Source organism: Mustela putorius, unplaced genomic scaffold, assembly GCF_011764305.1.
Source record: "Mustela putorius furo isolate JIRA1106 unplaced genomic scaffold, ASM1176430v1.1 tig00003869_pilon_pilon_pilon, whole genome shotgun sequence".
In the NCBI taxonomy this organism is placed as follows: domain Eukaryota; kingdom Metazoa; phylum Chordata; class Mammalia; order Carnivora; family Mustelidae; genus Mustela; species Mustela putorius.
Genome location: NW_025422021.1, coordinates 22,191,035 through 22,215,557, shown reverse-complemented (window position 1 = coordinate 22,215,557; position 24,523 = coordinate 22,191,035). Strand labels below are relative to the sequence as shown.

The following is a 24,523-nucleotide window of genomic DNA, read 5'->3' as shown; positions in this document are numbered from 1 at the left end:
TTCTCAATGGGGAAAAACTGAGATCTTTTCCCCTAAGGTCAGGAACATGGCAGGGCTGTCCATAATCACCACTACTATTCAACACAGTACTAGAAGTCCTAGCCTCAGCAATCAGACAACAAAAAGAAATTAAAGGCATCCGAATCAGCAAAAAAGAAGTCAAACTATTACTCTTTGCAGATGATACGTTACTCTATGTAGAAAACCCAAAAGAGTCCACTCCAAAACTGCTAGAACTCATATAGGAATTCAGTAAAGTATCAAGATATAAAATCAATGCACAGAAATCAGTTGCATTTCTAGACACCAACAGCAAGACAGAAGAAAGAGAAATTAAGAAGTTGATCCCATTTATACCCCAAACCATAAAATACCTAGGAATAAACCTAACCAAAGAGGTAAAGAATCTGTACTCAGAAAACTATAAAGTACTCATGAAAGAAATTGAGGAAAACACAACGAAATGGAAAAACCTTTCATGCTTATGGATTGGAAGAACAAATATTGTGAAAATATCTGTGCTACCTAAAGCAATCTACACATGTAACACAATCCCTATCAAAGCACCAACAATTTTTTTAAGGAAATGTAACAAATAATTCTAAAATTTATATGGACTGGATAAGACCCCAATAGCCAGAGAAATGTTGAAAAAGAAAACCAAAGTGGCACCATCACAATTCTAGATTTCAAGCTCTATTACGAAGCTGTAATCATCAAGAGAATATGGTACTGACACAAAAACAAACACATAGATCAATGGAACAGAATAGAGAGCCCAGAAATAGACCCTCAACTCTATGGTCAACTAATCTTTGACAAAGCAGGAAAGAATGTCCAATGGAAAAAAGACAATCTCTTCAACAAACGGTGTTGGGAAAATTGAACAGCCACATGCAGAAGAATGAAACTGGACCATTTCCTTACACCACACACAAAAATAGACTCTACATGGATGAAAGACCTCAATGTGAGATAGGAATCCATCAGAATCCTTGAGGAGAATGTAGGCAGCAACCTCTTCGACCTCAGTAACTTCTTCCTAGAAACATCACCAAAGGCAAGGGAAGCAAGGGCAAAAATGAACTATTGGGACTTCACCAAGATCAAAAGCTTTTGCACAGCAAAGGGAACAGTCAACAAAATCAAAAGACAACTGACAGAATGGGAGAAGATATTCACAAATGACATATCAGATAAAGGGCTCATATCCAAAATCTATTAAAAAACTTATCAAACTCAACACCCAAAGAACAAATAATCTAATCAAGAAGTGGGCAGAAGGGGGGGGGCGCGTGGGTGGCTCAGTGGTTAAAGCCTCTGCCTTCGGCTTGGGTCATGATCCCAGGGTCCTGGGATCGAGCCCTGCATCGGGCTCTCTGCTCTGCAGTGAGCCTGCTTCCTTCTCTCTCTCTCTGCCTGCCTCTCTGCCTACTTGTGATCTCTGTCTGTCAAATAAATAAATAAAATCTTTAAAAAAAAACAACAAGAAGTGGGCAGAAGACATGAACAGACATTTCTGCCAAGAAGATATCCACATGGCAAATAGACACATGAAAAAGTGCTCCACATCACTTGGCATTAGGGAAATTCAATTCAAAACTACAATGAGATACCATCTCACACCAGTCAGAATGGATAAAATTAACAAGTCAGGAAATGACAGATGCTAGTGAGGATGTGGAGAAAGGGGAACCCTCCTACACTGCTGGTGGGAATGCAAGCTGGTGCAGCCACCCTGGAAAACAGTATGGAGGTTCCTCAGAAAGTTTAAAATAAAGCTATCCTATGACCTAGCAATCACACTACTGGGTATTTACTCTAAAGCTTCAAATGTAGTGATCCGAAGGGACAGTGCACTTGAATGCTTACAGTAGAAATGTCCAGAATAGCCAAACTATGGAAGGAACCTAGATGTCCTTCAACAGATGAATGGATAAAGATGTGACATATATCTACAATGGAATACTAAGCAGCCATCAAAAGAAATGAAATCTTGACATTTGCAACAACGTGGATAGAACTAGAGGGTACTATGCTAAGCAAAATAAGTCAATCAGAGAAATACAATTATCATATGATCTCCCTGATATGAGGAATTTCAGAGGCAGGGCAGGGGGTCGTGGGGGTAGGGAGGGAAAAAATGAAACAAGATGGGATCAGGAGGGAGACAAAACTCTTAATCTCATGAAACAAACTGAGGGTTGCTCTGAGGTGGGAGGTAGGGATAGAGTGGCTGGGTTATGGACCTTGGGGAGGGTATGTGCTATGGTGAGTGCTGTGAAATGTATAAGCCTGATGATTCACAGACCTTTACTTCTGGAGCAAATAATACATTATATGTTAATAAAAAAATAAAATAAAATAAATCCCCTCATGTTGTATTTGTCGTTCAGAAGAGGATTTGTCATTCTCAGGATACATCCAGAAGTCCCATTTTCGAAAAAAAAATTAACATTTTTTAAAAATTTATAAAACATACTTTGTGTTTACTGTAGAACAAATCACAGCAGATTACCAGTAACATAATTCAATGGATACATTTTCTATTGCAATCAATTATTATTAGTATTGATTCATAAATTTCCACTGAAGAGGAGCTTCACACATTAAAATCAAAATTCATGGTTACTGAAAACTGTTTCTTAATTATTCAGTAAAGAGCTCAGTGAGGTGATATTTTCATCATGTTTTAACCTTATAAAAATTTTTAAAGCCATTGTTCAGGAAAATTATCTTGGAGGAAAGATAACCCTTATACAGCAAATAGTCAATCTAAACATTTGCTGATTGACTATGTTCCAACCACATAATAACTATGAAAACAATAAATCAGAAGTATAATAAACCCTAATAAAAATAAAAATGTAGTGGCAGAAATTTACATAATTCAAGTAGTGTTATCTTATCACCTGGATATGTCTTCTAACTGCAGATCAACATCTTGAAGTTTCTTTTGATAATTCTCTGTAAAGTTACAGAACTCATGAAGAATTGAAGATTTCAAATCAGGGAATGGGCATTCCAAATTTTCTAATTCCACAGGCAGTTCCTTAAGCAGGTTACTTCTTTCTTCTGAAGAATAATCTAGTAACTGAAAAAAAAATTATATGATTGTTGTACTTAACATAAATGGCAAATTGATAAACAAATTACTATAGACATCACACTTACCTTCATACTCCAGTCTGAAAGATAATTTTCTATTTTCTGTTGCTCCAGACTAAGACTTTCGAAGACAGCTTTCAATTGTTTCTTCACGAAGTCAATCTAGAGGATATAGATAAGAGAAGGTCTCTTTGAGGACCTGTGGAAAAGGGTTCAAGAAATGCCATAGCCAGATAGTGCTTATCAGAGTGGACCTCTAGACTCATATCCTAAAAATGGGCATAGGAAGTACAGTGGGGTCATAGCCACTCTGCATTCTCATTTGGATTTTGTTTGTGTTAAGACAGAGCGTACCAGATTGTCTCTGGTTTAATCTCCCCCTTCCTCCCTTTGCATCCTTGCCTCCAATCCCCAGCTGGACATGCATTTTTGTTTTAAGATTTTATTTATTTGTTTGTTTGTTTGTTTGTCAGAGAGAGAGAGAGAAACCATAAACATAACCTGAGCCAAAGGTAGACGCTTAATCGATTGAGCCACCTAGGCACCCCTTATCTATTTTCTTATTAGTTTATTGACTACCTCCCCTGACTAGAGCATAAGCTCCACAGTCATAATGTCACTAGATGTATGCTTTTAGATGATTTTTCTTACCATTTTTCAGTTATTCTGTAGTGTTGTTATTTTGCTTTCATAAATAATATATATATTTAAAGGCATTGAAAATTCCTTGCCTAGGGACTCCTGGATGGCTCAGTGGGTTAAGCATCTGCCTTCAGCTCAGTTCACAGGATTGAGTCCTGTATCAGGCTCCTTGCTCAGCGGGAAGTCTGCTTCTCCCTCTCCCTCTGCTCCTCCCTGAGCCACTCATGAGCGCTCACTCTTTCTTGCTCTTTCTCTCTTTCAAATAAAGAAGTAAAATCTTTTTTAAAAAAATATATAAGATGATTATCAAGAGGAGGTAAGTGACATAAAAACAGGGTAATGTAATAGAGAATGACTGTAGCTTCTCTCATGTGGATGATCAGGACAGGCCTCTCAGGGGAAAAGACACTTAAGCTAAGACCCAAGGTAACAAAAAGTGGCATCAGTGGGACAGAGAAAACAGATGATGCAAAAACTTTGAGATGAGGAGTCTGGCACCTCTGAGGACTAGATGGGAGGTCAGCCTCAGTGTGACAAGGTCTAGGAAAAAGGGGAGTGTCAGGCAAGAGATGAGGTTTAAGAAGGGAGAAGCCAGGATGTATCAGGAGGAATTACAGGCCTTGAGGGGATCTATCAGGGGGATGACTTAATCTCCCTCCACCCAAGGTAGAATCCCAAAACACTGTGAAGAGTGGCAAGAATGAGTGCAGGGAGACTTGTCATGAGGTCATTGTAACTTTTCAGGACAGAAATAAGCATGCTTGGACAGATTCAGGGATATGTTTAAGATACTGAAGAGACACAATTTGCTATACCTTGTTTTTTTTTTTAATTTTTATTTTTTAAAAGATTTTATTTATTTATTTGACAGAGCGAGAGAGAGAGCAAGAGAGGGGATATAAGCAAAGGGAGTAGGAGAGGGAGAAGCAGGCTTCCCGAGGAGCAGGGAGCCTGATGCAGGACTTGATCCTAGGACCCTGGGATCATGCCCTGAGCTGAAGGTCAAGGCTTAAGGACTGAGCCATGCAGGTGCCCCTACCTTCTATTTAAATACAAGGCACACATTTATTTCCTATGTCAAACTGTTCTAGTTGGAACAAAAATGAAATATTACATTGTTATTAGAAGTAATGGTAATATACTGACCTCTTCCAGTACTTGCACCGAGTTAAGCTCAATATGTGAGCATGAATACTGTGAAATGTGATGCTGTCTGTATTTTAGATCTGCTCTCAATTGCTGAATAGGATTTATCACATTCTTAAGATATGTGCACCATTGTTCTGATAACTCTTGTTCTATGAAGAAACAAAATTACATCCAGGTAGCCCCTTATTATTTTAAGTTCCTTCAAGAACCGGTCATTACAATGCAGATTTAGCTTTGGATTCCTTCAGAAAAAAACCAGCAGTTAATAGGAAGAGAACCTATGGTGAGTGGCCCACTTTCATCTTCAAAATGAATCTCCCCTTTAAACATAGGATCAAAAAGGAAAACAACTCACCAAAATTTAGAAGGTCAGAAAGACATTCATTTCCAATGTTTTCTTCACAGAGAAAGGATTTTATTTCAGATTCCACTTTACATCTGAAATAGACATTATCTCCAGTCCATTATCTCAGTTTTTTTTAAATAATCATAAACATACATAGATTTTAAAATTCACCTGTTCATTTATTCAGACCATACACTTGCTAGACCTGGAGATAGAAAGAAGCATAAGCGAACACCCCAGGTAGAAGTAACAGCTTGAGCATAAAGGCAAGCGCATGGCACATCCTAGCATTGTTTTGTGTGGAAAGAGCTTAGGGCAGTAGGAAGCCACTGAGGGATATTCAGCTGACCTCACCTGCCAAGCAGATCTGTGTTTTAGAAAGATTCCCAAGGCAGCAAAATGGGGTGTGGGCTGGGAGGAGTGGGCAATAAAAACAGAAAATGAAGAGAGAGGGGATCAGGTAAACCTGGACCAACATGGAGGTTATTTCAAAAGTTAAGAGATCATGAGTTCCTGAAATAGGGAAATGGGTGTACAAGTAGAATTTAATTACTAATAAAAGTAATACATCTTAATGACTTTTTATCATATTATTTAAATATAGTCATTTTTAGAATAAAACCATAACCAGCTCTAAATGGACATCCAAAAACACTGTAGTTTATCCCATGCTTATGGCAGATTTAATGAAATCATAGAAAAGAGTTTTGATTATCATTTATCAACATCAGAAATGATATAAAATAAGAAAATAGCATCAATTACTTTAATACAATGGTTATTTTTATTTTTGCATATAAGTTTCCAGTTCCTGTCTACATGCATATATATTTTAAATAACTATACTTATGGCATATTTACCATTTTATATTGGGATTTTTCAATAGCATTTTAAGATATTTCTAGGGATACCTAGGTGGCTCAGTCATTAAGCATCTGGCTTCCACTCAGTCATGATCTCAGTGTCCTAGGATTGAGCCCCACATCAGGCTCCCTGCTCAGCCAGAGGCCTGCTTCTCCCTCTCCTACCCCCACCCCACTTGTGTTCCCTCTCTTGCTATCTCTCTCTCTCTCTGTGTCAAATAAATAAATAAAATCTTTCTAAAAGATACTTCTAAGTAATTCTCACAATTGCCATTTATTTTAATGGCCTCATAGTATTCTATTTTATATATGTGCCACCATCTTCTAAGCCAACTTACTTACATGGACAGAGGTTTTATTTGTATCTATAATGGAGGGATTTGGGGTACCTGGGTGGCTCAGTGGGTTAAGCCTCTGCCTTCAGCCCAGGTCATCATCTCAGGGTCCTGGGATCAAGCCCCACATCGGGCTCCCTGCTCAGCAGGGGGCCTACTTCCCTCTCCCCCATGCCTGCCTCTCTGTCTACTTGTGATTTCTCTCTCTGTGTCAAATAAATAAATAAATAAATAAATAAATAAAATCTTTAAAAATTTAGTGATTAAAAAATATATATATATAATGGAGGGATACTATTGTAGATGATACTTCATTGTCTACTTTTTTAACATGTAGTTTTTGCCAAAAAAATATTTGAAACTTTTACATGAAGGATGGTTGCATAATTGTGGAATAAAAACAAATTATTTCATGGTGGATTTGTTTAAACAAAAACACAGCACTTATCAACCATCTAGCTCAACTCCCTTAAGTTTTCAGCACCCAGAAAATCATAGTAAAACATACAAGCCAATAGGAGAATTGGCTTTGTTTATCCAGGAGACCAACCTGCTACTTACATGTAATAATTCTAGTAAGTTCCATCTTGGTTTCCTAGATTAACAACCTAACCCATCTGCCAAGATCAGGCTTTTTCTCTGATAGTCCTGATTGCCCAACAAAATTCAAAAGCATTTTTTTAAGTCCTCAATAACTATGAGACTCTGAAACTAGCTTGTGAATATAAGCTAATTTCCCGAATTGTGTTCTATAAAACAATACTGTCAATGAGATGCTGGGACTGGGGGGAATGGGAAATAGTAAACTAAACAAAATTTGATATGTTTCAGCTTATCATATGTTTCAGCACAGGATTTCTTAAAAACTTGATTATGCTAAAGTGCATTGAGGTGATTTTCTTGAGGTGATTGAGAAATAGATTTTCTAATTTATAGGAACATGAAATTCATTATTCTCAATGGAGTATCTCAAAGAATATTTGTTTTATAGAATTTGATTTAGTAAATATAAAAATTGTGGTTGGGGGCTCCTGGGTGGTTCAGCCAATAAAGCATCTGACCCTTTTTAGCCTTAGGTCATAATCTCATGGTTGTGGGACTGAGACCTGCATAGGGCTCCATGCTCAGTGTAGAGTCTGCTTAAGACTCTCCCTCTCTACTTCTGGCCCTCCCCACCCCCAACTAAAATCAATCAATCAATCTATCTATCTATCTTTAAAAAAAAATTCTGGTGGATTCAAGAGCAATAAAAATTGTAACTCTGGAGAAGAGAATCCTGCCCTATTCATCACTGACTTGCTAGACCAGGTCTCGGGTGTTTTCCAAGGTGGAACTCTGCAGCACATACAATGTCTTCCCCTCTGAAGAGTGAGCAAATGCAAGGCAGCTTTCTGTGCCCAAATCTGCCAATTTAAGTACCTCCTAATACTATTTGGCCTATCCTCTGTTACCAGTGAATCTGACGGCACTACAAAAAAGTCTCCTGAGTTTTTGCCTAGATGATATGTTCACCTACTTCTTAGATCTGCCTAGTTGCAATGCAACCGCCTGCAAGGTAAACCAGCCTGGTGATGGGTGTTATTGAACTCTTGGGAGTCTACTGCCATACATGTCCTCATCCTTCCAGGATGGTGCCAAAGTTCTAGGTATAAAATCAGTCTCCTCAGGACATCAAACATTGCCAGAGCTTCCTGAGATTTCTAGGGTAATCACTTGGTTACCAATTTGGGTAGAACAAACAAAACATGGGGTACAAGAATGGTAGAGACAGAAGCCATAAGCAAACAATAAACAAAGAGATACGGATCATGAAAGGCAGAGCAAGAGAATATGATAAAGTTTCATTAATGAAATTAACAGCCAGGAGACCTGCAGAAAATTAGGGTACCAGAGCAGGCTGAAGGTCAAAGCTCTGTCCCTCCCACAATGAAGGAACTTAGCAGGTCAGGCAGCTTGGTTCCTAACACTCAGCTATTTGATCCACTTCTCACCTGAGTTTGTCCCAAGTGAGCATACCACAGAGGCAGAGAAGGGAGTCTCACAACCAATGGCTGGAGGAAGGCCTCAGGAGCTGGGCTTAGAGAGTTCTTTGAGGCTCTGAGTTGCACAGTATGAATACTGGTGTCAATTTTCTCTTTAAATATTTATTTATAGACATTTAATTGTTGTTGGTTAAACCCCATGATATCCTCTGTAAAAAGGAGACATTTTGGGGGGGTGGGAGGTTGGGATACCAGGTGGTGGGCATTATAAAGGCACAGATTGCATGGAGCACTGGGTGTGGTGAAAAAATAATGAATACTGTTTTTCTGAAAATAAATAAATTAATTTTTTAAAAATGAAAAAAAGGAGACATTTTTAAAATAATATTTTAAGATTAAAACTGTGAAAAAAGAAGAAAGAAAATAAAACTAAAACTGTGAGCAAGAGACTACATGTATTTCTAAGGGATTTGGTTATAAAACATCTCTTGTAGGAATTATCGTACAAGTAGTAAAGTGTACAAATGAACCCTCCAAATTTTATAATTCAACAATTCTGACTAAAACAAAAATTGTAATTCTTTACCACATGGTCAATATAAATAACTCCCTCCTTAACTCTACACCAGTCATTCTGAAACAAGGAAGCAAGTCCCTGTAAGAAAGTATATCGAGGTTTCCAAGAGGTATAGTTTGGGAAGCACATTAAATACTAAATGTAATAAGTTTAAGTGTGAAATTTTATAAATTTAAATTTTATATATTTTAAATATTATATTAAAAAAACTATATATTTAGAAATTTTGTATGTCTAGTTTCCTTGGGATAGATTTCAAAAAAAATTTTTTTGCTAGCAAGATTAGACAAATTCAATAATCAGGTGATATGAGTGGAACCCTGTGGGGGAGATAAGCTTCTGAACTCCAAGTTCCTGGAGTGCAGGAGTTAAAGGCAAGTGCTCCAATGCCATCTTCACGTAAACAAGCTGATTTGCCTTCTGTGAAAAACTTTGATCCTCTGAAACTCAAGATTGTCACCTGTAAAGTGGGGACACAAAGATACCTACTCTGTAGGTATGGTCATAAGGATGGTCATAAGGACTTAATGAAATAAAGCATATAAATTATTTACCATATTACCTGGCACATACTAAATAGCCCAACAAAAGTTCAATGTCATTGTAGTCCCCCACCTTCTGTGGGCCTGAGAGTCTCAAACAGACTCTCCTAGGGTGAAGCATAAAAATATTTTATTTTTAATCTTTTATTAAAAAGGAGTATAGGTTTTTAAAGGTTGGAGCTCACACTCCTGACTTTCTGGTGGTCCCTAAATTCTCCACAAATCAAGCCACTTCTCTAACTTTCCTCCTTTCACTCTTAGTTTTTATTTCACTGAAAACATATTGAAATGAGTCCGCTTTCTAGAATAACACAGAAAATTATCTTAGAATTCTTCTTTTTGTTCTATTTTCAGCACTTACAAGTTTCAACACATTAAGGCTATTCCTTGAATGCTCCTTCCTTCCATTGCCTTTGTGTCATTCCAGGTCAACCATTTTCCATAATGATATGTATATGCCTCTTCTATCTAGCTCTAGAACAGCTAATGCACACATTTAGAAGCATGTGGAACAGCCAAGATAAAAACTTTCACCAGTGTCTTCCTTTACCTTTGAGCTTGCATCAGTGAGGGCTGTAATAAAAATTTTCTAACAGCTTTTCTTTCTACCAAGTTATGCAAATTTAAAAAAAATTTCTAATGGGCTCAAACATCCTCTCCATAAAAGGTGACTTTTTGAGACATATAATGGGACTGATTTGTTTTTATGTTGCAGCATGGTGATGGAGTCTATATAATTTTGTCTTTGTTTGTTTTAAGTTATACAATGTCGTAAAACCATTTCCAATCATGAGCCTTTTAGTTCAGTTCAGAATCTCTTACCAGAATAAGAAACTCCTACTAATTTGAAAAGTACCTACAAAAGTATCTATCAAAGGTAAAGTTAATGACCTTTGGATTTGACTTAGAATAAGACCATAAAACAACCTATTTTAATATAAAATATATGATTAAAATATACATTTTAAAAAGCATACTTTATAAATACCACCACCATTAAAACTAGTATACATGTTTCATATGGAGGGGAAACATATCTGCCTTCTCTTTCTGCCCTAACCTCTGAAAGAAATGTATTTTTCAAGGATTACAATTAAGAACAATGATAGAATCGTTATTTTGTTGCTTCATCATGAAACAAGTGCTAGAAATACTAACAAAAGTCAAAAATGCAAATTGACTAAGTTAGTCATGAGGCAGCTACATCTAGAAATCAGTGAACAACTTGAGCCCCTTAGTTCATTTTTTATTCATTTATTGAAATCTTTTCTCTGTCTCCTCCTATGAATCCTACAACGAAAAAATAAAACTGATGGTATGTTTGCCCTTGTTTGGCACTTCATAGGGAAGACAAACATGTAAACAAGATATTATAATTCAATGTGCTAAGGGCAATATGAATAATTACAAGTATGAGAGGGAATGTAGAAGAATAAATGATCAGCAGATATAGAAGATGATCTTTTTTCCCCGAAGGAAAGCAAAAACCATATTAATGTATTCACTGGGTTTCAAATTAAATTGAGGAAATGAAGGAATTTTAATTTAACTCACAATCAAACTGTAACTTTAACTCTTTTTAGTGGTTCAATTAACATGGAAAGTTATGGAACTTCTAACTAAGTGCAGCCCTTAGCAAGTCCCACATGTTCTTGTAGAGATTTCCCTCAGTTCTTACCTGACATCAGTTAGCCGTTGGTGTTCCTGCCACCACACTTGCTTGTGTTGTTTTAGTAGTGTTTGTTCCTTAGATATCTTTGAAGTCTCCACTGCTTTCCTGATCTAGATTTAGAAGAACAAAAAAGGAGCAATTCCAATATTTTCTAAGTGTGTTTTCCACAAGGAAATTGTTTAATTGGTCATTTCTAAGTTAAATATTTATCCTTTTTCAATCCTAATAGTGCATTTTCGAACACAAAATCCACCTTAAAATAAGTAATTCATTAAACAAAATGCAGGACGGTGAAAGAGAAAATGGTTTGGAATACTGTCCAAGTCAAGAATTGTCTTTAAAGTAGTTATGAAAAGAAAGATGATGTAATTCTATTTTCCTTACATACGATGAAAAACACCTTAATTCACACAGTCTCACAAAATTTTTCAAGAGCTTTCCATATATTTCTTCTCTTTTTGATACCTCTTCCCTGCCAGGCATTATGGCCATCATTATTCCCATTTGACTTATGAGGACACTGAAGTTCAGAGAGGTTAAAAAAACTTGTCAAGATCATGAAGCTCAGAAACATCAGAAACACATAGACCTTGGTGTTCAGATTGGCTTTTACATGCTCCTTCAGCAGAGGACTGGGAAAAGTCAATTGGATAAGTTGTTAGAAAGTCTGGCTTTAGTTTCAGCTTCAGCACCTACTAGAAATACGACTTTGAAATCCAGTTTTAATCTTTCAACTCCATGACTTCATAAGTAAAGTTTTAAAAAATTTAGGCAAATATTTATTTGAAGGAACTTAAAGAAATTGTGAAAAATCATGTAACACTAAAGCCCACATTTGTAATTAAATTTAAAATTTCCTCAAATTTTATGGCTTTTTGAAAATGTAGTTCATAATTAGTGCTTTGGAGTTTGTTGACAAGTTGTATCAGGCCTGGATCTGTTTGCCTTAACATCCATTCTTGGCCATCTCCCTGATCTGCTCCATATCACAGAGCAGCCCGTTTCCCAGACAACCCTATTAACAGGCTTCCAGCTGGTTTCAGCCAAAGGGAGAAACTGGTTTCAGAGACTGAACAGAGGGAGGAAAGCAGAAGCCAAAGGATTACTCTGCCTGCCTTTTCTACTCTCAGAGTGGTCTCCAGAAGCATCTGCATCTTCTCCATTGCTCTAACATTTCTTGACAGTTCTACTATAGTTCCAACAACTTCTGGGTAAACTCAGCCCACACAATGTGGTACAGATTTGCTTTTTCTAATATCCCTCTGACCCAAGCATGGCAGTGACTTTTGCTGTTGTTAACCCCTGTATTCCTTCATGACCCCATTTGGCTTCTCAACCTGTGTAACCATTTCCTGCATTAATGACACCTAAAATCCTCAATGTCTGGATGCCTGGGTGGCTGAGGGTCATGATCCTGGATCCAGTCCTGTATCAGGCTCCCAGCTCCACAGGGAGTCTGCTTCTCCCTCTGACCTTCTCTCTCTTGCTCTCTCTCTCACAAATAAATGAATAAAATATTTAAATCCTCAATGTCTGTTTCCTTGTTAGACTGATATTCATGTGTTCACTGAATTCACATACCCAATATTAGTACTTCTAAACATCTATAAAAGTGCTACTCCCAAATCAGAAATTTGATGAAATATGCATATTTTATGTTTTCTGTGCTACTAGAATACTTAGTAGCCTGAAAGCTTTAACAGATCAATGCTGAAGATAAAAAAATTTCAGAAGACAAGTCTTAAAAAGAGACTCTTTATAATGCATGCTATTTCTAGCTGTCATTTACTGATTGCTTTAACCTTGAGTTTATCTTTTCACTGTTCCAGTTACTGATTCAAAATTAGGGGTATAGGAAAACAAAAACATTAAGTCAAAGTCAAATCTTTTCCCCAGGAGGTCTTAGGAGTGTAACAATTAGGAAAAGTACATTTAAATAAAAACAGGAGGGGCACCTGAATGGCTCAGTGGGGAAAGCTTCTGCCTTCGCTGAGGTTGTGATCCAGGACAGAATCAGACTCCCTGTTTAGCCGGGACTCTGCTTCTCCCTCGGCCTCTCCCTCTGGCAGCTGCACCCTCTCTTTTTCTCTCCCATTCACTCTCTCTCTCTCTCTCTCAAATAAAAAAATAAAATCTTAAAAAAAAAAAAAAGAATAGGAAACTGCAGAAAAACACTCAGCAATCCTTATTTCACCTACTAAAAACATAAAAGTACATAGTGTTTCTAAAATCTGACACTCTCGTATTTGCTTTAAGAATGCCTAAAACCCCTTTCAATTATTTGCCACCTATAGCCTCTAAAGTTTGTTGCAGCAGACACAACTTTTAAAATTAGATTTCTTTGACATATTTGGTCCATGTTGTACAAAAAAATTAAAACACATTGGTGAAAGATGTAGACACATTTTTATAGCTTAAAAAAATCAATGTTGTAGCCTTTGAGCCCAGGGTAAGACCAATTAAGTAGACTATAAAAGTGAAAATAAAGCTACTATTTTTCACTAGACACTTCCAATATTTTAAAGAACATCCTGATTTTTTTAAGTTCACTCATTGACTCCGCTTCTATCCTCAGGCCAAAAATGAAGGAAAAATAAAGTCTTAAAAGAATAAAAAGATTTAAAGTTGTATCTTTTTCAATAGAGAGATTTCTAGGTGAATCTAATGTATTTTGCTGGGCAATAAGCCATATGAAATCAATATTTAAGGTGGATTATGACTTATGCAGAATGCTAATGAATTAAAAATAGCAAAAATAATAAATTCATTAATGAATAAGAAACTAGAGGTTTCCTATATGGCCTATTGTGATGATCCAAGATAATAAGGCTCTAAATAGGCACCCTGAAATGCACAAAAACCCTTTGGGCAGATGGTCCATTTTTAAATATAAGCAACAATAAGTAGTGGACAACTTAAATGTTGGTTACATATATATATACATTTGTCAAAATTCATTGAGTTGTACATAAGATCTGTGTACTTATTATACCTCATCAAAGGTAAAAGAACAGTTAAGTGTATAAGGAACTGTTAAGATAAATAAAAAGAAAAAAAACCCATCTACACTAAGATGCAATTCCTCATCTATCAAGCTAGAAAACCTCAGATGTGTCACAAAACACCCTGTGAGGCTATAGGGAAACATATTCTTTCCTGTTGCTGGTGGGAATGCAAAATGGTGCTGCCTCCCATGGAAGGGAATCTGGAGGTGTATGGTGAAATTTCTAATGGATTTACCCCCTGACATAGTAAATTTGCTTATAGAAGACTATACTGACAAAAGTATAAAAAGACAAATGAACAACAAACTATTCACTGCAGCACTATTTGCGATGGAAAAAGACTGCAGTACAAAAATTCTATCAATAAGTGATCCTGCCAAAATAAGTTGAACCGGAATCTCATCCAGTCTGCAGATATAACTACTAATTTACTGGAAATACAAGAGACAGAAAAACATGTTAAGTGACACCACCAGGATGTAATCAGCAAAATCCAAACTGTAAGAAAATATAAAAGACAAACAATATAATTTCTTCAAAAATAAATTACAAAAATATAAGAGGATAGAGGAGACCTAAAAAATAAAATCAACTGTAATATGCAGATCCTACTTAGACACTGATTTGAACAAACTCCAAGTAAAAAGAATTGAAGACAATCATGGAAATTTAACACTGGATATTTGAAATTAAGAAATTATTAGTATCCTAATGGTAATGGTCTTATAAGGTTTGGGGTGGGGCTGTTTAGCCCCCATCTTTTAGAGATACATGCTGAAATATTTATGGTTAAATATTATGATGCCTGAGATTTACTTCAAAACAACCCAGCAGAGGGGAAAGTTGTAGTAAGGACTACAGAGAGAACAATAGCCAAGAGTTGATCATAGTTGAAGCTGGATAAATTACAAAGAGATTATTAATCATTCACTCTCATTTTGCATGTGCTTACAATTTCTGATAATGTTTTTTAAAAAGAATTAGTAGACAAATAGTTAGATAATAAGAAATATTTATTCTTGCTAAGCAAAACTATTCAAATAAAAATAATCGTAAAGATCTCTTTTATATTTAACCTAAATTATATGTGAACAGTTAACATATAATATACCAAAAATTGGTCTCTGTTTCCAGCCCAAATCTACTTTTTGACTTCAGATTCAATCTCAGCCTGTGAAAGACTAGATCACTCTATGTTCACATCAGTATCTTATCTGGCAGTCCACAATTTGTGCATGATCAATAACATAAACACATCTGATCAATATACCAATACAAGTAACAGAAACAAGGCAAATCTTCTGAATTTACTGCTAATTAACAATAATTATCAAATATAACTAAGTACTCTAGATCCAGCTTAAAGCAAATACATCCTTAGTGTTAACATTCTATCCTTCAGTTTAAGTATATTTACACTTAATATTGCCAGAATATACTGCTACAGTAATTAACAAGATTGTTAAAGCTGTTAATTTCATGTGCAAGAAAAGAACATATTTAGTTAGGTAAAAAGTAGGAAATGAACTGATATTTAACAAAAATATTGAAAAAATGTTAACTATGTAATATGAGGAAGAAAAATATTCTTCTTGAGCCAAGGCATATTTTATATAAATGTAAATAAATGTAAATAACAATATAAGAAAGGGTAACAGAGATAACATTATAATAATAATCCCAGTTGGTATAGACTGGTTTGTATATAGATTAGCATTCATAACATTAAATAAAATAAACTTTAAGAATTATACTTAATTTCTAGTTAACTAATTCCATTTAAGCCATGAACCAAAAATCACATGAAACAACATTCTCAGTACATCTTTCTTAATCCAGCTGTACTAAAAAATGAAAACTATAAAAGGAAAGAAGAAAGTATTAGAAAATGATGAGGTATCCAGGATACGCTTTGTTCTCACTAACTGAAATTCAAAACAACAGATACCATAAAAATGCTCTAACAGGACAATTCCTTATCATTATGAATCTATGGAGACTAAAAATGGAAGCAAGAAGCTTATCAAAACGATTACTACAGACTGTGGACCATTTTCAGTAGTTGAAGACAAGGATTTTTGAGATTTGCCAAGCTATAAATCCCAGGTACAGTTATTTCCAGAAAATATGTAACTAAAAAGCTTCTTCCTGAATTATATTCTATGAACAAAAAGGGTATTGATGTTATTTAAAATGTCAGTTGAAAGTAATCATCTGTTTAATCTCACGAATGTGTAACACAGTGACCAGAGAAGCAATCTAACAGCTGACAGGGCTGAGAAATTACTGCCCTTGCACTTAATATCAAAAACTGAAAGCCACATCAATGATTAACATTTTTAAACATGTTTATTCTTTGATAGTGATTCTATTACCAAAGAGAAATTCCCCATGGCCAAGCAATGAGTTCTAACATTTAACCATTCTACATTCAGCCAAAAAAAATTTTTGGAACATGATGGGTGGACAGAGAAAAACAGATATATAGATAATATTTAAGATGTATGTGTGTATATACATGAATATATATGTACATATTCCAATACTGGAAGGGTGTAGAGGAAGTACCTGTGGTGGTATCTTTATTAGAACACTTTAAAAAAGAACTTTTTAAAAAACATCCAAATTTTTTTTGCATGATCACTCCAATCATGGGAATTTATCCTATGAGGGTGAAAGATTCTAAAACATGAAAATGTCTCTGCATGAAGATATTTACCAAAGTACGATTTCTAATATTATAAAATTGGATACAATCCAAATATCCAAAAATTGAGATGTGATAAGGTATATTATCTTTTTCTATTTGAAGTACTCATCACTCCTGTTTTGGCTTAATTTTTATTGGCCTTGACATCCCAATTCCAATGTCATTGCCTCAAAAAAGCCTTCCCACTGAACTATGATCAAGTCCTCTTAGTATACACCAGACAGCATGTTTTTATTATTTGAAAACACTCACTTTCCTCCTTCTCTCCTACAAACAGTGCATGCTATGAGGGCAAGGGATGTATTTTGCTCATTATTGTATTATTGAGCCACATAATAAATATTTATTTATGAGAGCAATTAAATATTCTATAATAAATATTAAAAAGATTATGTGGCAAAGTGTTAGGGGGAAAGTATACAGGATTTCATGACTATATTTATCATGGGAGAAAATAAAATATCTCTGTATATGTTTATGTCTATATATGTGTGAATATATGTGATGTATAAAGAATGGGTCAGAATAGAAGTCAGAAATATGAAGATAGTTTTATTAGGATGATGGTTATATAAGTGATTTTCCCATAAAATTTCTTTCAATGTCCTGAGAACATCAAATTCTTTCAAAGTTACATCTGAACTGAAAAAACGAGGCCCTTTCTAAGAAGTTTGCTTAGTTTGAAGGGATATATCTCATGGGTAGATAGTCATTTCTTTAAAATAAGTACAAAATGTGCTTTGGAATCATAATGTTTGCCATTTTAAAAAGACATTAACCAGAAAAAGCCATGTAAAAATAATGTAACACAAAAAATACTAAATGGATGAAAACTTTTAATTACTTAATATGTCACTTTGCCAAATCAGATTTTTAATGCAACAAAGCAATGTTGCTTATAATGTACTTTATTATTTGCACAAGAGAGAAACATACTGTAATAGTAATCCTAAACCACACTTGGTCCTAAAATACTGTACAATCATTTGTACAAAAAGCTTTTGAAAAATCTAGTCCAGGTTCACCTTTTCTGAGATGAGGGCAAAAAAGTGAATTGTAGAAAAGAGAGGCACTTGAGGGCACATTTGTATCATGCTGCAAAAGGAGCCTTAAATCAGATGGTAATCCATGGCTGGCACTTATTTGCAGTTCTTATTTTTCAGAGCAAGTTAGAAATTGTCAAAAGCTAATAAAATAGCTAGCTTTCTAAAAGTAAAGACCTCAGGGATGTTATGAACATTAACTGAGGAATGCATGTAAACTATATAGCAAAGAGTCTGAGAGCATTCAATAAACGTCAGCGGCTCTTCACTATTATTAATAGTTGGAAGATTCTAAAAACTATTTAGAATGTCATTAATTTTCACATTTACATTATAAATATCATTTTACTTCCAGAAAACTCAATTTTCCAAAACTAGAAAACACACACACATACACACTTCTAACCTTTAGCTCTGTAGAGGCAGAAGCTAATTTTTTTGCTTCCGTTAATGCATGCAACTGTTGATAGTCTACTGGTTTATACTTGATGTTTCTCATTCCATTTTTCATATGGAATACCAGATTATCTGTTTTTCATTAAAACAGAAAATGACAAAAAAAATAATATCACATTATTGGAAGTCTCATAATCGAAGTTAGCGGCAATAACTATTTAGTTATTTTATTTTTTTAGTTATTTATTTTAGTTTTCATTTTTATTTATTTTATTTAGCACAAAATGGTTATGTTGTTGTATTATTTTTAAATATTTTTAAGCAAAAACAAGAAATGATATTAGAACATTCATAGTATAGTTGAACCTCTATCTTTAGAAACTTTAAAAATAATTACCACTATATACTTTGTATAAAATTACTTCTAAAAGAACATAAAGGGAATACTTCCACTTAAGTAAGTTTATTGAGAATTTTAGAAAATTGTCAAAGTGTAACAAGTCTTTTTATTTTAAAAAAGGTTTAGGCATCAGCTGTGAATATTTAAGTATCATCTTATTATAAATAAAATTAAGTAGATTTTTAAGACTATAGCTGCATTTCTAATAGAAAAAATTGAAGTAATTTCAAGTAAATTTGAAAAAAGGTTGAAACTTAAAGCCAAAAAATTTAATGGGCCAAATAAGAATAAAATGATGTAAAATGGTCAGGTAGGCATTCTCCATCCAAATACACAAAATATCCTAGTTTAGTATGATGTTCGCTTTTCTGATAAAGTAAAACATAAGTAGAAGGTACTCAAAGGCCACAAAGCATAAAGTATAATAATCTGAGTAATTCAAGGGCAAAAAATGCATTTTTGCCCCAATTATATAAATAATCTGTACCATACAAAGTAATTGAGATTAAGTATATCATGAGTCACATGGCTTTTAAGTAGACTCCAAATGATTTAAGGACAAACACAGTTAAGGAAATTATTGTTATCTTGACCACTGTTGAAAATTAAAGTATACATTGTAGAGTATGCATTGTAAGAGAACTGGAGAAACCTTCAGTATGACCAAACAATGAGCTTTCCATTAAAATTTTGAAAATCTACATTCCAACTTCACATCATCCATAATCCACTATAAATCATAGAACAGATCTGGAAGTAGAAAAAATACCTGAGCTATCGTTTTTCTGAATTGTCATGAATGGTTGATCTCTTTTATTCAAGTCCTCCATATCTATGGAAGAAACAAGAGACAGCTAAGATTTCACAATGTTATCTCCCAAGTGTTTTTAAAGATGTGTTAATTGTAGTTTTCTTTTTTCTTTCTTTCTTTCTTTTTTTAAAAACAAGGCCCATGGCTGGATGCCATAACTCTTTGTATTTACTAAAATTTTCTTCTCCAAGTTCCAGAGTTTTCTTCCTTCCATTAGTTTTTTCCCTCCATGCCTTTCCTGTTCTTGGTGTCTCCTTCCAACCTCAGATGTTTTAATCCCCCTCTCTTGGATTGTCTTAGTGACTGATAAATATTTTGTGATAAAAATTGTGTAAACTTTATCCTGAGTCCCTAGGAGGAAAAAACTACATAAATTAAAAAATAAAGCAGCAGGGGGCACCTGGGTGGCTCAGTTGGTTAAGTGACTGCCGTCAGCTTGGGTCACGATCCCAGCGTTCTGGGATCAAGCCCGCATCGGGCTCCCTGCTCAGTGGGGAGCCTGTGTCTCCCTCTCCCTCTGCTGCTCTGCCTGCTTATGGTCTCTCACTCTTTCTGTCAAATAAATAAATAAAATCTTTAAGTATATATATATACATATATATATATATGTATATATATAAAATATATATATAAATAAAAAAATAAAGCAGCAGGCCAAGTGACTCACTACTACCATTAAGCCAGTCAGCCTTTGTGGCTGATGCTCAGGTGTGCCATCCACTTCTAGAAAGCATTCGATGCCCAGCTGTCCCTTCTTTCTGAGAGTTGGACTCAGTTTCAGAGAGTAACCTCATCCAAAGATATACAAATGCTGGGGCATCCTACACCCAAAGACTGAGCAAGGCAGGATTCTAAATTCTGACCAGTCTGGATCCAATGTGAGTCATCCCGATGAGCAATATTTCATCCAGAGCTCCCTGCAGGGTTTTTGCTAGACCTGCAGTGAAACTGACTTTTTCATCTGTCCAATCCTGCGTCCTCCTTCTTCCTTTCACAGATATGGATCCCTAATGAATATTTAGCACCCAAGCTCTGCCTCAACATCTCCTTCCTGAGATCTCAACCTGCGGTAGCACCAAAGTAAACTGGCATCATTTTAGGGCACCTCCAGGGCAACAGACTAGTCAAATGGTGTAACAGTACCATCTTTCATAAATTTTTATTCCATATCCACTAGGTTCAACTACTCATGTCTGATGGCTTTTGAGGTAACCTAAGTCTTCTTAAATGAAAGAAGAAGTAGCACAAGTACATGATATTTTGGAAACTCTTCCAAGTTACTAAGAATCATGGTGATTGCCCACCAGCTTTCAGAATACAGCGATAAACTCCAGTGTGTACGTCAGGGAATTCTTATTTTAAGCCTTTGGTAACACTGACATTCCTCCCTATAGTCTGGTTTCTACTCATATCTACATCCTATCCATAAGGATTCTTCTTTTGGGGGGAAAGATTTTCACCTGTCAGTCTGTACTGCCTTAAGCCACCATCACCTCCTGACTGATGACAGCAGCAGTTCTACTTTGTACCCTTAGAGACCATTCTTCACAGGGTAGCCGAAGCAACCTCTTAAACAACTCTAGTCTGACCTTGCTGAAACCTTTCAACAGCTTCCATTATCCTTTATAATAGTGCCCTAAATGGCCCATAAAGCCCTGCATAACCTTGCCCTTGTTCATCTCTCCATTCTGACCTCATTCACACATTCCAACCACACTCTCTTTCTACCTTAAAGATATTTCCTTCCTTTTTTTTTTTTTTTTTAATTTATTTGACAGAGAAATAGAGAGCACAAGTACAGCAGCAGGCAGAGGCAGAGGGAGAAGCATTCCCTGCTTAGCAGGGAGCCTGATGCAGGGCTCAATCCCCAGACCTTGGAATCATGATCTGAGCAGAAGGCAGCTGCTTAACCAGCTGAGCCACCCAGGCACCCCTATTTCCTTCCTCTTTTTACCTGGCTGGTTCCTACTCAGCTTTCAGCTAAACCTCAGAGACTTAACCAGACTTCTCCACCTAAATAAGGGAGAACGCTTTGTTTTTCTCTCTCATCCTATTCTTTCTTTCCCATTATAATTTGTATTAGTCTTCACAACCTCATGTTTACTGACTCAATGTCTTCTTCCTCCATAGACTTGTGGCCTATGTGTGTCTTCTGATTGCATCCCCAGTGCCCAGCACAGGTAGTAAATGCTCAATAAATACTATTTGAGAAAATGAATAAAAAAGGTAGCTGGTGGTAGCTCAATGTTTTCTAACCCCCGGAAGAGCTGCAATACCAATTCCTTAGTCCATACTATAGCCTCCCTCTCCAACGATAAATTTTCACTTTTCAAAAGGCTGCCTTAATAGTATCGCCTGCAGGCAGAAATGGCACATTTACATGCCTTCAGAGGTAATCAAGTCAATGAGAGAGTGACAAGGTACACAACGACAGGGAGAGCAGAAAACATAGAACACGAAAGAGCATTCCGTGCCCAAAGATAATCAAATACGTTTTTTTCTTTTAATTAACAAAGGTATGCCACAAATAAAGCCCGTATCCAAAACAAATGGATGTTGCATTTAGCAAGCAGTCTGTGAACTCTAGCTGACTTAATCTCACCTTTTGTTTTCTCTGTCTCCCACCAGGAACTTGACATGAGCTTGCTATCTCCATCTTGGAGAGATCTCACCAGTTTTCTAATTGATTAGCTTTAGGTTTTTCCTCAGTGGGGAGCCCAGCCCCTCAGATTTAGGACTCATTTTGGGGGGATTTAGATTGCATGACTGAGGCCCTGAAACAAAGTGGGGGTTTTGCAGAATCCCTTTAGGTTACCTTGGTTGAACATTGCTTAGATTTTCAGGTTTCCAGAGGAAAGTGAAGAAGTCCACAGAACATTTCTTACCATTTCTGCATGGTGCAAATATTAATTATGACTGTAAGAAACTCAAAGAAGACTACATTCTGAAAATCAAAGTTGCAAACAAAAACTACTCTGTCTTCATGAACCTGAAATCTAGTTTGGTTGCAACTATACAGAAGACCTTGCAAGCAAAAACACTTCTTGACCTACATTTTCTAATATTTATATATAAAGCATTAATAGTTACCACTTACATTCCAGGGATATTGAGGATCTCTGAACTAAATAATTGTTAAACTGAAATAATATAAGAATGACATTCGTAGTGTTTCTTATATCATAGAATTAAATAGACATTATATTTAGAATCTGAAAAGTTCACATATAATTCACTTAGTCTAACTTCTCATTTTAGCGTATGAGATGATTGCAGCCCAGAAAAATGACCAAGATCACAGAGAACTTCAAGTCCAAAATCTTATTTTCATAATACAAAAATCTCTGAAAATGAAGGTGTATATCATAATCAAGATGGTGCCCAAATCCAATCTGAGCTGAAATCACTTGGTGGCAAACTTGACCCAAACCAAAGTTTATTTTATTTAATGTAAACATTCATACATTTGTCCAAAAGTGTTAATGTGCTTTATTATAGGGCGCTGCTTAGATACCATCAGTTTTAAGTAATATAGGGCATATGCTCTATATTACATTTGCTCTAAAGTACATTTCTAAAAATCTGAAAAATCAAAACTACATCTGGCAGCACAGACTTCAGATAAGAGAGTATGAAACTGTACTAAAACAAACAGTCTTTGATTCCCAAACAAGCATATGTCATCTAGGCCATTTCAATTTTATGCTTACCAGTGAAATTCAAAGTGGCTACTTCAGCCTGCAGTTAAAATGCTTTTGACTGAGTAACAGCTACTTGAACAGAATTTTCCATGTTAAACAATTTTAAAGCACTTAGTTTTAGAAATTAATTCCAAGTTCACATTATGTGACATTTTAGAAATTGCTTATGAGTATTATCAAAATGTTAAACCTTTTAGATTTACTCAATTACTGAAAATATTTTAAAATAATATATTTTTATGAGAAGTTTCTTATAGTATAGGAAGAAGGTTATAATATATAATGTAACGATAGCTTCACAGTAGCTAGAGGATTGAATAAAGATTTTAATATAAAGTTAATTTTTACAGATTTGATAGAGAATCTAAACTTAAAAAGTTACATGACCTCAACTGGTCTCTGTGGGGTAGGTGAGCAAGAAGGACTTCTCTAGAGATGAGAAAAAAATAGCAAAGAGATCATTTATATAACAAGGCAATCTTTTTACAGTATTAAAATCTGTATTCTTCTCTTTCCTAAGAAAATTTCTTTTAATACTCCAAGGAAGAAAATCTCAGTTGTACTTAGGCTTAAAATTGTACAACGCATGGATAGTCTGTTAACTCTAAACTGCCTAACTGTATAGATATGTAGATTAGCCAATCACCCCATGAAGGTAAGTTTTCAAAAGTGGTAGGGATTCTGCCAGGCCAAATAGTGTGAGAACAATGCAAATATGAAATAAAATACCTTGGATGTAGCATCATATTATAGCCTTTTTTCATATGAAAGATCTCATTTCAAATGTGAGTTCAAATACTATGGCCAAAGTCTGCTTTAAGCAATAGTTTTCTAACATGCAAAATTCTCTTTTAAATTATAAGCAGAACAGTGCATATTACTTCCATTATGAAACATTATACATTGTAGTCAGCATAAGATAAAAATATTGTCCTGGAAAATGAATGGAAGCAAAAGTGAAACTATTAAAGTTAACAAAAATAGTTAAAGTGTTCAGTTACATAATAAATAATAATTTCAAACATAATGCAGAAGGCTCTCAGTCAAAGGAACAACTACAACAGAACAAACAAAAACAAAATACCTAGGAATAAACTATCCAAGAACTGTACAAGACTCAGACCCTAAAAAACCACAAAAGTTTATTAAAAGAAACAAAACTTAATTCTGATTTTGTGGGTCAAATACTTAATAGTGGCAATTTGGGGAGAGTAGGATTATAGTTGATTTTGATTTCTTT

At 35.3% G+C, this 24,523-nt stretch overlaps 1 protein-coding gene across 1 annotated transcript in view; it reads right to left on the bottom strand.

The window, feature by feature from the left end:
* The window catches only part of CCDC148 (coiled-coil domain containing 148), a 235,562-nt gene that overhangs the window by 157,812 nt on the left and 53,227 nt on the right, over window positions 1-24,523 (bottom strand). Inside the window, exons 2-8 of the mRNA XM_004743903.3 lie at window positions 19,541-19,603; window positions 18,382-18,503; window positions 11,224-11,327; window positions 5,255-5,337; window positions 4,897-5,048; window positions 3,175-3,270; window positions 2,913-3,094 (exon numbers count right to left, since the gene is read on the bottom strand). Coding sequence (XP_004743960.1) covers window positions 2,913-3,094; window positions 3,175-3,270; window positions 4,897-5,048; window positions 5,255-5,337; window positions 11,224-11,327; window positions 18,382-18,503; window positions 19,541-19,603 — 802 coding nt within the window. The remainder of the gene's footprint in view (window positions 1-2,912; window positions 3,095-3,174; window positions 3,271-4,896; window positions 5,049-5,254; window positions 5,338-11,223; window positions 11,328-18,381; window positions 18,504-19,540; window positions 19,604-24,523) is intronic.